General features: G+C 36.6%; 2 protein-coding genes across 3 annotated transcripts; one reads left to right on the top strand and one right to left on the bottom strand.

Annotated features, from left to right (window-relative positions):
• The first annotated feature begins 3,841 nt into the window (after positions 1-3,841).
• On the top strand, positions 3,842-6,156 carry LOC109061776 (cyclin-dependent kinase 5 activator 1-like). The gene has a single exon (XM_042731029.1). It carries the CDS (start codon positions 4,184-4,186, stop codon positions 5,093-5,095), a length of 912 nt encoding a protein of 303 aa, XP_042586963.1. The 5' UTR covers positions 3,842-4,183; the 3' UTR covers positions 5,096-6,156.
• A 4,215-nt stretch (positions 6,157-10,371) lies between these two features.
• LOC109061775 (protein FEV-like) lies at positions 10,372-14,336 on the bottom strand. Of its 2 annotated transcripts, XM_019078863.2 has the most exons (3): positions 13,658-14,336; positions 13,131-13,202; positions 10,372-12,054 (listed from the first exon to the last, which is right to left on the bottom strand). In XM_019078863.2, exons 1-3 carry the CDS (start codon positions 13,743-13,745, stop codon positions 11,507-11,509), a joined length of 708 nt encoding a protein of 235 aa, XP_018934408.1. In that variant the 5' UTR covers positions 13,746-14,336; the 3' UTR covers positions 10,372-11,506. The 2 variants fall into 2 exon arrangements, with proteins under 2 accessions (XP_018934408.1, XP_018934407.2); XM_019078862.2 differs by lacking the exon at positions 13,658-14,336 and having other exon boundaries at positions 13,131-13,648.
• Positions 14,337-16,102: the final 1,766 nt, after the last annotated feature.

Raw genomic sequence — 16,102 nt, 5'->3', positions numbered from 1 at the left:
GCACTATGCATGGCTTTCAAGCAGCAGGCTTTGATCAAAGGCAGGTGTGTCTGTGTTCAAGAGAGCTCGGCCAGTCATATTGAGCCTTTATTAGTATTAACCAGTGTTTGATCTTCATTTAGACCTGGTGAGGTTAAACAAAGCTGGCAGCTTTTATGTTTTTTTTTTTTCATTGTTAAATACAAACTACAGTTGCTATATTTTTGTTTTGTTCTTTCTAATAATTAATTGTTTTTTACCCACCAAAATCTATGCGTCAGTGGCCCTGTCCCAAAATAAATGACGAAATGAGACGCTGTGGTTGACATTGCTGTATTTTGAAGCCAACATCCAGAACTTTTATTCCTTTTCGAGTATAGTGCCTCCTGTTTTTACTTTGTGATTTTATGCGTTTTCCATTCTACGCTCTTAAAAATGTGGTTTTAAAAAGGAGGTTTCGCAGCAATGCCATAGAGGAACCATTTTGGGTTTTCCAAAGAACCTTTCAGTTCAGTTTTTTAGTGTGGAGAACGTTTTAAATAATGTAATTAATCCTTTTCCACTATAAAATGGAAATGGAAAGTCAACGAAATGTTTCCATAGATGTTAAAGAACCAGTAATGCAAATAAAGAATCTTTCTTTTTTACAGTGTATTTGTTTGAACAGTTTTTCATGCTCTGTTCTTGTGTGTGTGTGTGTGTGTGTGTGTGTGTGTGTGTGTGTGTGTGTCTGTTTAGGTTGATCTGTCTTATCGTCTCAATGTTGTCCAGCTGCAGAAGCCTATCAGTGATGTGCTGTGCCGCCCACCTGCCCCTGGCTGTGCTGCTAAGCCCTTTCTGGAGTCCTGATGGACAACCCTGTGATAAGAGCAGCAACATGATCTCTGTGTTTGCTTTTGATGTGACCCACAACAAAGAGGTGGACAAATTCTTGTGCTTTACAGGGCAAGAGAAATGAAACAGCCACAGCCTATTATGCACAATGACATAGTTAAGTTCATTGAGTTTTTCTCTTTATTGTCCTTGGCACAGATTATATCCTCATAGTTCTTTCCTATAAACCCTTTAACATGTTTGGTAATTAATTGTGGTAGGGTGGTATTTGTACTCTACACATGCAGCTGTGTGTGCATTCTTAAAACTGTATTACATAGTTCCATAAACTCTATTTAACACCTTTAAATTTTACAGTGTTGTTCCAAGTATTTCCACCTAAATGTGGACAAATTGAATAAATGGTTGTCCTTCATATGAAGAGCTTTTTCCTCCGCTAACAGCTGGGGAGGTATAGTCAGCATTTGTTCAGAGATTTCGCTGTTGGCAGCAGTGCCTCGGCTGAAAGCAGGATTCTGTCATGAGTGAGAATATTAGACAGATAGGGATCCCGGGGGTGTATAATTTCGCTAGCTCTTGCCTGGGGTTATTAAATATTAGCCTGAGGTGCTGAAGGGCGTTGCTGACAGGGGCTATCATCAGCTCTCCCTATCATCAGGATTTTGCACTTCTTCCAAACGCTTGCACTCCTGAGACTTAGTAGATGGTGCCCTCTTCTGTCCTTACATAATGTAGTGATTAAATTAACTGAAATGAGTTTCAGATACTTTGAGAAAACCAGGATATATATTTATAATTAAGAATTCATGATCAAAAAGAATTCATGATCAGCATGATTTATTATTATTTTTATTATTATTTTATTATTGTTCAGTATCTATACTGGATATTCAATTGTGCATGTTTATTTTCCCTATTCAAAATTACTTTTGCCTTCATCTAGCACTTACTAAAGTTAATACACTTAATAACTAATACACTGTTAAATGTAATCCAAAACAAATCTCAAAATTATTTTTTAATACTGTAGCCTACAGTGTAATGTACAATGTTGTGATGATTTAAAACAAATAATTTTAGTTTTAATGATTATTAATTTAGATAAGATATAACTTTTTTAATATATACATTGTTTCAATGTATGAAATATTTTTAATAAAAATAAAAATAAATATTAATACACCTATATATATACCCCCATTTATAAGATCAGATATTTATGAACAATATGTGATGTGACGTATGCAGCTGGACAGTGTCATCCAATTTTAGACCAACTTTGCTTCATTAGTTTTGTAGGCTACATTTGTATATCTGACCACAAGGTGGCGAGAGAGTGCAAGGAGTGGCTTCCAAGAATAAATTAGGACAGTGGTAATAAACAGCTTTGATTTACTGATTTATCTAATGATCTGGCTTCGTTGAAGAATGATAATATAAAAGAATTTGCTGTAAATCTGAGACGTAACTCGCATATCCTTGCCTTGATTCAGCAAGTTCTTCCTCCACAACAGTTGTCTCTCAACTGTTGTCTTCGTGATGCTGATTCATAACTGCAGCAATTAGGTAATATTGACAAGCTTGGCAAATGCTACATTTGACTGTAATATAATTTATTAAAAACAGATGCTCAACGATAGCTAATACAATTATGGTTGGGTATTATGAAAAGAGATAATTTCATTGCCCTTTAGTAGAAATGTAGCCTACTGGATTGACAGATTGAGAAGGAGAAAAAAGTAATCATTTTCTTTTCAGACACATTGCTTTTCACAGTAACTGTGTAAGGTTGCTACTAGAGTTGAATATTCATAACCCTCCCCCTGCATATTCATAGACAGAGATGCTGCTCTGACTGCAGTACTGTCAGTTCAAGTGAGACGCTGCATTGTGGGCAATTCCTCTGAGTCTCACAGGTTCCCTGTGTCCTAGTTTCTGGAGCAGGTTTTGTTATCACATTATGTGCACTATAACATACCATATTTTCAAAGTATAATACTCTCAATATGAGTAGTGAGTCATTGTATCTGATTGTTTTTGTGCCATAATGTGCACTGTTATTTAAAAAAAAAATATATATATATATATATATATATAAAATTACACACTCTGCAAATACCTTAAAGACTAGATTTTTTTTTTCTTATAATACTGTATAATTCAAAGGTACCTTGGCATGTATTACAGTTTATCTGTCCTGCCAGCTGTTATGATCAGACAGATGGGAGATCAGCATGGGGTCAGTAGCAAGAAGACAAAGACCATACCATTTAACTTGCACAGGAACAAGTGTGTTACTGTGAAAGTTGATCTAGCTGTCTAATAAACCTGGAATTATGTATTATGAAAACTGTAAACGTAAACAGGATTTGAGACATTTCATGCTTGTATTACATTCTGATATCTTGCATCATATCTTCTTTATCATCAGCAGAACGAATGTAAAATCCCTATATGACACTTATAGGTGTCTCCTGACAAATATTAATAAATGAAGTATGATTGAATTTGTCGTAAATAGGCTATTTACAGAACAAATGTTAATGTTTTCTGCTTTAATCCAGATTTAAGTGTGACAGAGCAGCTTGATGAATTTGGGTTTCCTTTTATAATCTCATGGAAACTTAAAGGAGTACTCATGTAACCTCCGTTTCTGCCAAAACAGATTAATTTGCTTTTAGTAAGTTGTTCCAAACATAAAAAAACATGTGCAAAGAATTATCTTATTTTTATTTTATTTATTTTTTATGTCTAGGAAACCCTCAGGGACAAATATTTTTAATAACAAATAGCCTAACAATTTTCCTTTTTTAAAAAATGCAATTTCTTATTACATTTATCTTGGTTAATCACTGATTATTGTTTTCTTTTTCAACTATTTCAGTGCTAAGTAGGTTAAATGGAAGAGCTAAGGAGAGAACTGTGCCCTGTCTGGGATTAGCAGAACTATACTTGGCTCATGCGGTCTAAAAATTCCACCTTCTGAAGTGATAATGTGAACGCAGGCGTTTGCTTCTATTGGTGCTTTAGTCTGTCATTCGTCTTCTGTAGCCCTGAGGTTGGCTAATTACGCAGACACGTTGGGATAATCCCGGTTAGCAGAAGCTGATGTCAGATTGGTTTGGCTCACCACAAATCCCCTCTAGTTGAGGTAGGCAATGCAGGAGGACTTGGCTTGCAGTGACTACTACAGAAGGAGTGGAGGGAGTGTGACTGCTCGGGAATTTCCTTTCTGATGAGCTATCAGTACACCTGCTAACCTATCTGTTTTACTAACCAAATGGAGCTGCCCTTGTGATCTGATACGTTCAATTTCCATCGCGACGTCTCCGCGCTCGCAGGGCCGTAACATAATATTTTTGTCTGCGATATGGGGACCGTGCTCTCTATATCCCCTATAGGAACTAAGGGGACCATTCTGAAAGATGGAGGAGACGAAGCCAACGGGAAAACAGAGAAAAGCCTTAAAAAGCAGTCAGTGGTCGTGTCCACGCTCACATTTAAGCGGCTAGTGACTGCATCATGTAAGAAAAAAAGTGCCAAGAAAGTAAGTCCGAATCCTCTTCCTCTGCCAGCGAGCAGCGATACTCAGGTCGAGCATCTGAATCAGGAGAACTCCAGGAAATCGCGACAGTCCGAGAAGACAACGAAAAATGGACCTCTCGCGGTACCCATCCCCACGGTTCCTCCCCATCTGGACCAGAATCAGGACCAGTTCACTCCAGCGGCGAAGCAACTGGTGTCGGTTCAGAAGCAGCCCAGCAGCCGGTCGCTCGTCTCGCCGAGGCGCGTGATCGTCCAGGCCTCCACCGGGGAGCTGCTCCGTTGTCTGGGCGAATTCCTCTGCAAACGATGCTGCAAAGTCAGGGAACTCACCCCAAACGAGGTTGTCCTCTGGTTCCGAAACGTGGACAGGACTCTGCTGTTGCAGGGCTGGCAGGACCACGGGTTCATCACGCCTGCCAACCTCGTGTTCGTCTATCTGCTCGTTCGGGAAACTGTAAACCAGGATGTTGACAATCCACGTGAACTCCACGGGACCTTTCTGACCTGCCTCTATCTGGCGTATTCCTACATAGGGAACGAAATCTCGTACCCTCTCAAGCCCTTCATGATCGACACCAATAAGGACGTGTTCTGGGATCGTTCGTTAGATGTCATCGATAAACTGAGCAGCAAAATGCTGCAGATTAATATAGATCCGCACTTTTTCACAGAGGTTTTCCAAGACTTAAAAAACGAAGGAGATTATAAGAAGGATGGAAGCGAACTGGACCGCTGAGTGTGATCAGAATCTGAGCAGAGATCAATTACTTGTGATTTATCAGCTCTGCCTGACTGACTGTTACGTTGCACCTTGAGCCGATTTATCAATTTAGTATTTATGACACTGTTGTGTTGGCTTTGTTTTAACAGTAGGCTATAAAGTAGCCCCGGTGAAATGATTTGTAATTGCCAACATGGCTTCACCTGTGTAGCTGCAGTTTTATGCATGTCGTATAGATTTTCATCTGTTGCTGTGATTCACAGTCATTCATAAAAAGGGAAGGCACAACGTTTATTCTATATAATTGTCAGCCTCATCTGTCATTCGGGTCACTATCCTCCTGAGACCTAAAGAAAAGTTATATATTTTAGGTCTAATGTTGCATTTGAATCGTTTTACATAATTAAAGTGTTTGGTGTAGCCTAACAAGCGTAATATCCGTTTAGTTCCAAAAATATATAGCCTACCATTTATGTTATAGCCTATTGTATTGGCCATCTTATTATTAAAAAGCCTGGAAGTTGCCATATCAAGGATTAAAAGGTAGGCCTATTAGTACATACACAAATGACTGTTTGGGTCTCAGGAGGAGGATGCTCCATTTGAGGATGTGAATGGAACTATCCAAGGTGCTGACCTGTTGTGCTCATTTACAATATTTTTGACAGACGCCTGTCTCCAGCCATTCTGGATTTGAAACTTGAAAGTGTTTTCTATTCACTGAGAAACTCTATGTGCCAATTCATGGGTGATCTTACTGTTTTGATTCACATTGGTTTGAGGAAAATGGGCAGATCATGCTTGTAGTTTATTTTATACTTTGACATGATTTTTCAGTGCTCTTGGTTGAATGAAATCAAACCCAGTGTGACTGGTTTTCTTGATCGATAATGTATAAGCTCATTAATGCACTGACCACGTGCCATTTTACGATATATTATAAAATTATATAGCATCCACAACTTCAGCTGATCTTTGGGACAAGGCATATCCATTATATCTACAGTGTACAATAAAACTCAAAATCTCTTACATTTGAAGTTACTTCTTCTTACTTTTTCGTTTGACTAACAAGCTATATTTTTTTCTCTGTTTATTCTACTGGTTTGTATATGTATTTTGCCTTTATATTAGTTGCCCTTTGATTCCTAATGATAGTTTTTGAAAAAGGAAGGAAACTAATATTAATTATGAATCTACAGTTAATTTACAGATGGATCAATATTGTTTACGACTTTACTCCAAGGCTGCGTCTTTGTTAAGGCTGCGTCTTTTCATCCTCAACCAGTCCCGTTCACCTGAAAGCAAGAATGAGTGAGTCTCGCAGAGTTGTGAATAAAACACTCGACATGAATGATCTTCGAGTTCATTGGCCGGAATTTGCTGCAGTCTGTGAAAGGGGTTTCTCTCGGTCAGAGGAAGACATGTGAACTGGGGCTTCATCTCTCTGTTCTGTCGCTATAGTAACCGCAAGATCGCTCTTTCACAGCGCTAAGGAACCTCACGCGTTTTGTCTTCAAGCAGCGCGTGGCCACGTACACACAAGAAATATACGTCAAGGAGGCTATTTGTGTCAAGTAGTCTTGAAGTAGGAAATTAGCTCGCAATCAACACATGTCCCAGTTTTGGAACTATTTTTAAAGCTTCTGTTGTAAGCAACATGCAGCCACCTCGTTTCCCCCTATATTTCTACAGCTTACTTGCCAGTTCTTAAATATTTACGAAATTTGTTGGTAACTTTTGAGTGTAAATTGTTTTTACACCATTTAGTTTTTTCAGTGTATCTAAAAATACTTTGAAACCTACTTAGAAATTACTATTACACTCACAAATTGTAGTCTATATTTCACAAATAATTACAAACACACACACACACACACACACACACACACACACACACACACACACACACAGCATGTGACATTGAATTAAACATAACATTTTGAAGTAGAAAGCATGAAATTGTATTTTCTTGTGAAATACTCTGAATATTTTATTTACAATTTTGGGGGGAAATCAGACCTTTGTTCATTCTTTTTCTTGAAATTCCAGTTTTCTAAGTCTAATTCCAGAATTTCTAAATTAAATTTGAATTCAAAAAGGAATTCTCCATTCAGTTCTAAATGGTGGACAACTGATTCAAAAATGAAAACAATATCACTGACACTAATATGTTCTGTCTGTTGAATGGCTGTGCCTTATTAGCTGCACATATGAAGACTGCAGGATCCTCAGTAAACAAGTGATTTCCCCAGAGACCCTAACAAAAGTGGCAAGCACAGGATTAGTTCTTTTTTTGTACTTGTTAAAATGGTTTCTTAATCTGTCAGGAGGCTTTCTTCAGTAGCTACCGTCTGCTTGCCCTTATGACACTGTGCTCTGGATATATATATTGTATATAAGAGGTCTTATCTAAGTCTTTCCACTAACTGATCCCAGATTAGTAGAAATAGGTTATATCACATTGGAAATCAAAGTGTCATTAGTAATACTCTTTTGGCAGGTCAGTGAATAGAAACCTTTCCTATGAGCATGTCAAGACAAGACAGCACTCCTTTCCAAACAAATAACTTATCTAAATGTTATACTTTTTAATAAAGAATATACGTCTTTTGTTCTAAGGAAAAGTTCAGCCAAAAAATTGTGTCAGAATTTACTCATCCTCTTTATTTATTTATTTACTAAACCAATATTATTATTATTTTCTATACGGAACAAAAAATAAGAAATTTTGAAGAATTTTAATGCCACTCTTTATCATCTAGTGAAAGCATACAGCGACCAGGCTTGGAATGATATGAAGGTTAAAAAATTATGACAGAGATCCATAAAATGGCTCGTTCGAGATACAGTATGTTTTTTTTTTTTTTTTTTTTAATCATTCTAAATGTAAAATATAGCAGAGACCACAGCACAACTGTAACAATAACGGCATGAATGAACAATATTGTTGGAATCGCTTTTATTTTTTTATTTTATTTATGATAAAACAGACATGACATTAATAGAATGTTTCGAGCAGGGTATTTTTTGCCTACACTTTTTAATCATTCAGTATGAAATAATTAGCCACAGACGTGATTACACTTTTTTTTCAGTCTCTCTATGGGAGAGCGAGATGGAGGATGTTTACTATATATAGAGTCAGAGTGGGCGTTCCGTGACTGACTTGAATGGATGATACATTCAGTGCCACCCACTGGCTGGGAGTTAGTCACTGGATCACACTGACAGATTCAAAGCAGCATTGCTCATTAAGGTTTCTCTAGAGGCTACCAGCCAACACTCCTCTCCTGTCACAGAGGGTTGTGTTTACCAGAAACAATTATTTCAGCATCCTTTTAGGGGGGCTAATAACCATTAACAATCCTAAATTAGATTGATTGCTCTTCAGCTTCCTTTAATGATAGCATTTATCCTTGACCCAACATGACCAGCAAGTGGCACCATGCTTGTAAACACAATCTGCCATATAAGAAACTAAAGCATTTGGCCTTTTTAAGTGCCTTAAAACATTACCAGTTAGTTTATAAGGAAGGAATAAAGTAAAAAGTATTTTATCATGTTTGATTTTATACACTTGTTTAGGGAAGGAGAGATTTGAAATGTTTTCCTCCCACCTGTGTGTTATGCAAAAGCCGCTGCACTGGACTTAGCACAGATAATGTCCAGATTAACTCTTGTACATTCACCTACTCAGTGACACCCTAGAACTCAGGAGAGCTTATTATAAGAGTGATTTATCTTAGCGAGCACTGAGGAGACCTACGGAGGGTAGACCTTATATATAGATTAGATGCTCTTTGTTGTTATTGTTTACATTTTTACTTTCCCTACTTAGCTCAAATAAAAAGGTCGCTATTTTTAAGTAATAATAACAACAACAAGAATTGTACATTTACTCTACTGTATTTGGGTGTAACTATTTCTGTAGGATTACATGTAAACAGATAAATTGTTTTAAATATTTTAGGTCATCAAAAGTTAAAACCCTATTAAGGACATTTTCTATGTAGTACTTTTATATTTTTGACAAATGCACAGATGTGTAATGATTATTTTGGAGAAAAAAATAATTATGTAATTTCAATATAGGGGAGGCCAGGGCTGGTTGTCACAAAAAAGTGTTTCATAATTGTTTTGCGCTTTAAATTTAGAATAAAAGCTTAAAAGAGATAGGCAGGTTCTGTTGTGACAACTTGCCCCATGTATTGTAAGTACTGTTGGAGCCTATTATGCTAAATGGCCTTTCCTCCTGGGCAACAATGGACAAAAAGTTCAAAACCAAGTTTTTAAGATGTGTCTACACAAAAATTGACTTTCAAAATTAAAGCAAGCATAAGAAATATTTAAAAGTGTGACGATTAAGCAAAACTTATAGGCTTCTTGATTTTTTTGTTATTTATCTCATATACAAATATTGTTTTAACTGAAGAAAGCACCAAGTCTGTGCAGGCACTTTTTCTAAGTTGGAGTCTGTTGGCCAGACTAGAGCTGGATTCAGAATAGGTCCAGTGTGTCAGTGCAAGCAAATCCTGCCATAAATGGCGGACCCCAGTAGAGCTGCTATTGACATGCAGATCACACTGATGGAACTTATGGGTCTCCTCACAATACACAGCCATGCTGGAGAAACTCCTTGTCTATCAAATAAGCTACCAGCCAATTAAATAAGAAAGCTATTTTCCACAAAGTAGGAAATGCATTACCATTTGGATCTCAATCTTGATACGTTACAGGAATATGTCTGGATTTTATTTCCGCGGTTTGTACCTTTTTGTTTTTTGATATATGAATCTAAAATGATGTCCTATGGCGCGGTCTCTCTCATAGTTGAGGTCGAATACAGATAAATGGCGCCCTCTTGTGTCCAGATTGTGTAATTCTAAAACGAAGAGTGCGCACACGCACAGACGCCGTTTTTCTGTTTTGATGGAGAAGGGAGACAGACTTTCCACTTTTTTATGCGATATTTTCCTTTCCATGTATTTTATTGATCCGCTTTCTTTTTCTCTTGTTACACTGCCTATAAGAACATTTAGTTTAATATAGGCTATGTATTATTTAAATGTATAGCCTACTACAGTGGTTCCCAATCCTGGTCCTGGAGAACCCCCAACACTGCACATTTTAGACGTCTCCCTATTCAAACACACCTGATTCAACTCATCAGCTCATTAGTGAAGACTCCAAAACCTCAAATGTGTGTGTCAGATAAGAGAGACAACAAAAACGTTCAGTGTTGGGGGGTCCCCAGGGCAGGATTGGGAACCACTGGCCTACTTTATAGCTAGGCCTACTTGTAAAACCCCCATACGTTTACTTAATAGTATAAAAAGCGTTTAATAAGTGTATTTTTATTACTAAAATGTACATGATTAATGATAAACATTATAGACTTTTCATGGAATACATTAGCCTATACATACACACACATATTATAGAATAAATTAAAATTACTTTATAAACCACCCAAACAGGATGTGTTAATACTACAGAAACACACAATGAACAAATAAAACAGGTCATAATTTTTACATTAATCATTTTAATGTACCGTCACAAGCAAAATACATTATAACTAAATAATCAATTGAGTGAAAACAAGGCGAGGACACAGACTGGTGATCAGTCTTTGCGTGCTTAAGTGGACCATACGAAAATGAAAAAAAAAAAAAAAATTCTTTAGGGTTTATTAGGACATACGCTTCTTAAAATGTAGCCCTATGCCCAATATTCAGACACCGTCCACGAGTCAATGTCGACGATAAAATAAATAATGAAATATCAAAGCGCTTTACATGCGTGCTAACTATGCTCGATTACAAAAGTGTAGCGAACATATTTGAAGAGTTCAGATGCAAAAGCCAGGTGCCATCTGAAATATTCTTATATAATCAGCATTTTTCTCAGGCTCCTTTGTTCAATTATTTCACTTTAGATAAATTACTGAACCTACACATGAAAGCCTGAGAAAATGATCATTTTAGAAGAAAATTTCAGATGGCACTTATTCTAGAGGCTTTTGCATCTGAACTCTTCTATTTTGCTTCTTACCATTTGTTCTCATACCATGTAGACTTGTTTCCAACATTGCGTTAATTTTCTCTTCACTTCTGCAGACTACGACGAACCAGCTGATTTTAATGACGAATTAACCAGTGACGAAGTGATAGTGCTTTTTTCCATAAGATGGCGCTAAATTGCTTTCTTATCTTAAAGTGATCAACATTAACAATCCACCAAATGTTATCCCAAATTATCCTTTCAATCGAATAAAGGCCTTTTCATTTATTTATTTATTTATTCTTATTTGGGGTATGATTGGAATATTAGTCTAAAATGTTAAAATCAGTTGCGCTTTTGAATAGGCCCTATTAGCCTTAGACTATCACCGCGCACTCCTGAGGAGAATGAAAAAAAAAATCAGTTATAGTGACTATTGATATTATTCAGGTTGTTTAAACTGTTGATATTGTTAACGCAACTTATATGTGACGCAGACACGGCACCGAAGGGTCCAGGCGGTTGCAGGTTGTGGCTGTGATAGAGGGTCGGAGGAGATCCGGGCCAGTATGAGAACCCCGACGGACCAGCACCTGGAGCAACCAGACTGAGTTTGGAAATGCCTGAAAACTGGAGGGGAGCGAAGTTGCTCTGGAATTTGTAAATAGCTTGTTCGGTTGAGGAGGGCTGGCACACTTGCGCCAGGCCGTTAAAGTCAAATTTGTACGCGTAACGCTTTCCGTGCACCTTGGTCATGATGTTTTTGTCGTAGTAATAGCGCAGAGCTCGGCTCAGTTTGTCATAGTTCATGTTCGGTTTACTCTTGCGTTCCCCCCACCGCCTGGCCACCTCGTCCGGGTCTATCAGTTTAAACTCTCCATTGGTGCCCTCCCAGGCGATGCAGCTCATATTGGCGCTGTCAGACAGCAGCTCCAGAAGAAACTGCCATAGCTGGATTTGTCCACTTCCTAAAATGCAAGTAAAGTAGATTTACATAAATGTAGGGAAAACAGACAGGCCTTTTGTAATCAGCAGACCTATTCTTTGTAAAGAGTGAGAGTAAAGGGCATTCTTCAAAAGATTTTTATTGAGATGGTTTTATGTATGTATATATATATATATATATATATATATATATATATATATATATATATATATATATATATATATATGGTTCTTTGGAGATTTTTTTTTTCTTTTCATTAAAGGTTCTTTGGTGTATTGGCTTCTTGGTTCTCAAGATAAAGGTTCTTTATTGGTATCTATGGTTCCATGAAGAACCCTTCTCTGTAGCGTTAAAAGGTTCTTAGGCCCCGTTTACACCTGTGCGTTTTCATTTTAAAACGGCGTTTACCTATACATCTGTGGGTACAACAATGCGCATGATGTTATTGTTTACACGGTCCTCAAGGATACGCAGCGTGAATGTGGGCAGCCACGCCATCCGTTTTGGTCCGTTTACACTGAAACGCAACCCCAGAGTTTTCAAACTAAAATGGGTCTGCAGCGTTTTCAAAAGTCTCCGTTTTCGAGGGTCGAAAACCCCGGAGCAGTGTAAACGATAGGCGTAACCGTCTTAAAACGAAAACGCACTAGTGTAAACGGGGCCTTAAACTAGAACTAAAAATTGTTCTTTAAAGAAATATTCACTGAAACCTTCTTTTGGGAACACATAATTTTGGGGGAAAAAAATAGGCCTCATCATAAATATAAAACAAAATAAAATCATAAATAAGTAGTCAAATCCCTTTGAATAATAATAATAATAATAGTTTATTTAAGACGCCTTTCAGATCACTCAAGGTCACCATCAAGAGCAATAAATCAAACAACAATAAAAAAAAAACAATGTCAATGAATCATAAAAAGAGAAGCCACAGTTACAAAAGTTACAACAATACAATAAGAGAAAGAAAAGAAAAACAAACAAACCACACAATAGAATATGTTTTAAATTATGCAATATTTTTTTTTTTCATTATTATTATTATTTATGCACGAAAGTGAGAGCATTTGCCTGTCAACAATTCATCGCAACACTCACCTTTTTGCACTCCTGTGTTGATGGGGGTCCAAGAAGAGCATTTGCTGTCCTTCAAAAGATTTTCTGTAGGGTCTGAAAGAAAGCGTTTGAAAATACGTCTGACATTTAGAATTAGCTGTGATTGATATTTTAAATGCCTTCTGAAATGTTGGAGTAACATAAAACGCAACAGATGCATTTAACATATTTCCCCGTCTGTGTATTTGTAATTCGTAATTTTAGACAAAACACGTAGGCTAATGCCACTCATCAATAAATAACAAATCGCAGCAAAAGAGGTTAAATATTATGAGTATTGTCGTGTTGCTGCTCGGTGTATTTGCCCAGACTTCAGCGCGGAGGTCAGGAAACGCGTCCAGGAAAAAGGATATCCGATTTCCGACAAAAGAGGACATGCTTTCCAGATGGAGAAGTCAGAGGCACCGGCGATGGTGCGCAGCATTGCACCCGCGGACCCCTAGCATCGCCCTTTTCTTTTCAGTCATTTCAGCAATATTTCTCATTTTACACACAAAAAGATTGTGTACCTGAGAGATACATGTTAAACATAAGGCTTCCTCCGCAGTTCTGTCGCATTGTGGTGGCGGTGGAGGACGTGAAAGGGTAGGCTTTCATTGGCGCAAAGATTTTTATTAAACTTTATCTCAAAACTGTGATCTGGAATAAATGCGAGACAGATTGAAGTTTCCAGGCAACTGTCACAAGCCCTATCTCTGAGACAATATTCAGACAGCAATTTCCTTTGGTGCATTGGTTTAATTAAAAGAGCAATTTACCTCTGTCATCCCTCCCCGTCTCCACAATAAAAAGGAACCGATAGAAATTCGGCCTTATCAATCCACCATCAAGGTTTAATAAAGTTTCTGCGTTAAGATCAGAGTTTCTATGGAAAATTGAAGTGTTTGACATGGAAACCGGTTCAGATCCTTTTTCTTTTCCGCCTTTTTACCTCTTTGCAAACAGAAAGGCCTGTTCCATGTTGGTTGAGAATATTTACCTTTTAACCATGCCTCGGTGCATAATGGTAAACAAGAACATTTTATCCCAAACTTATGCTGCTTTAATGAGCAATAGATGATATGGTAAACCCTCTGCCTTGCCTTATGATCACTTCTCTTGACGGTTATATAATGCATGTATGTACTGGATGAAATATTTTTTTTCATTTTAATATAGCACATAAAATTCTAACTTTCTAAATTTGCGTAATATTGTACCTTTCTAAACTGAGCATAATAGACAATAACAATAGTCTTTTATCATAATGATTACACATTTTTATTATAGAAGTCCTTGAATTTCATGTAGGCTATATACCTTTTTTACAAAACCAAATCTTAACAAACAACCAAACAAAGATAAATGTAGATAGATTTAGATTGTGTTATACATATTTTACACTGTAATTTCTGAGTGTTAAACTGTTAAAACAACAACAACAATAACAAAATAGATTGGGTTCACCCTATATTTGATAATAATTCATACGACATTCCACTCGTGAACTAACCGATAAGGAAGATACTTTTTTTTTTGTGCCAAGTAAACATGCTAATGCTGACTGTATGTACAGGGGTGTGTATTTATTGTTTAAAACTGACGATAAATGTAAATATTTGGTAATAAAGGGTAAAGAAGTCTTATGATCGTGAAATATGTCAGGTACTTGTGTTTATTTAACATGTATAAATTGCACAATGATTGATTGCATCAGCTTAAACTGTCAGAGTAGCATCATTATCGACAAACATTAATATCATCTGTAATCATTTTTACTCATCTTCCGTGCATCGTTCTGACGCGTTCTGTCGTGTTGTCTCCGGCGTCCCAGACTTGCTTTAGCTGCCTGAGTCATTAAATAGATCGCAGGCAACTTAAAACAAGCCCCGGATGCAAGGCGATTCTTCAGTTCGTCCACGCGACATGGGTGACTTCATGCTGGCTCCTAAATGCAACAATTAGAAAATTAAGGGAGAATAAACTAGAATAAAATACAAATTGTAAAGACAATTGTTTAAATCTGGTATATATCTGAAGATTTAATTGTGTTTTTAATATCAGGTTATAGCTGTAAAAGACTTGCATGATTACACACTATAAAAGCAAATTGTAGATTTAAAGAGATATTACTACCTGAATCCACATGTTTTCTTGTTTTTTATTTTTCCCTGAATTGTTTTTTTCTCTGAGAATTTTATTTGCGTTTTGAATTCAAACATTTGAGCTAAAATTATAAAAATGAAAATGTTAAAATCAAATATAGGGCGGTGGAGGGGATAACAATTAATTTAATAGTAAATTCCATTTCCACCATAAATTGATTCTCAGAATATAAAATATACATGTTTTAATTATTGCCTAACAAATTTCCCCAGTAGGGGGCTAAATTGTAGGCTACCAACAGCACCCTTTATATTAGTTCTGTTTTAATTTCAGTTTAGAGTTCGGTATAGAAGCAACGTTAAACAACGTTAATCTGAAGCAGGCAAACACTAGAAATTGAGTTATATTTAAGCTTAAATATAACTAATATATAACTAATTAAGTGTTGTTATTTTAGAGATTCAACAAACTGTGTTACCTGTCTCTTGTTTTTAGTCAGGTTGATTTAATTCCAATAAACACGATTTTTATTTAAATATTTTACATTAATATAACTGATTAGTTACATTCATGTAAAATATTTAAATAAAAATCGTGTTTATTAGAACACGAGAAGGAGAGACAGGTAACACGGTTTTTTTAAATCTCTATAATAACAACACAATGTATCTTAAACTTAAATATAACTCAATTTCTAGTAGTCTCAATTTATGGTATACATTTAAGTAGCATATTAAGGTTAATTATTAAAACGTTTGACTGTGTAGTTTAAAAAGTTTGATTTGTGATTCATAGCTTTATAACCTGACTGCTATTTCCTGAACTAACCCACACTAAATACAGTTCCGGTATGTTTCCTGATTTGCTCC

Source organism: Cyprinus carpio, chromosome B9 (genome assembly GCF_018340385.1).
Source record: "Cyprinus carpio isolate SPL01 chromosome B9, ASM1834038v1, whole genome shotgun sequence".
NCBI classification, from domain to species: Eukaryota; Metazoa; Chordata; class Actinopteri; order Cypriniformes; family Cyprinidae; genus Cyprinus; species Cyprinus carpio.
Note: the sequence above shows the minus strand (reverse complement) of the source record. Positions and strands in the feature narration are given on the sequence as shown.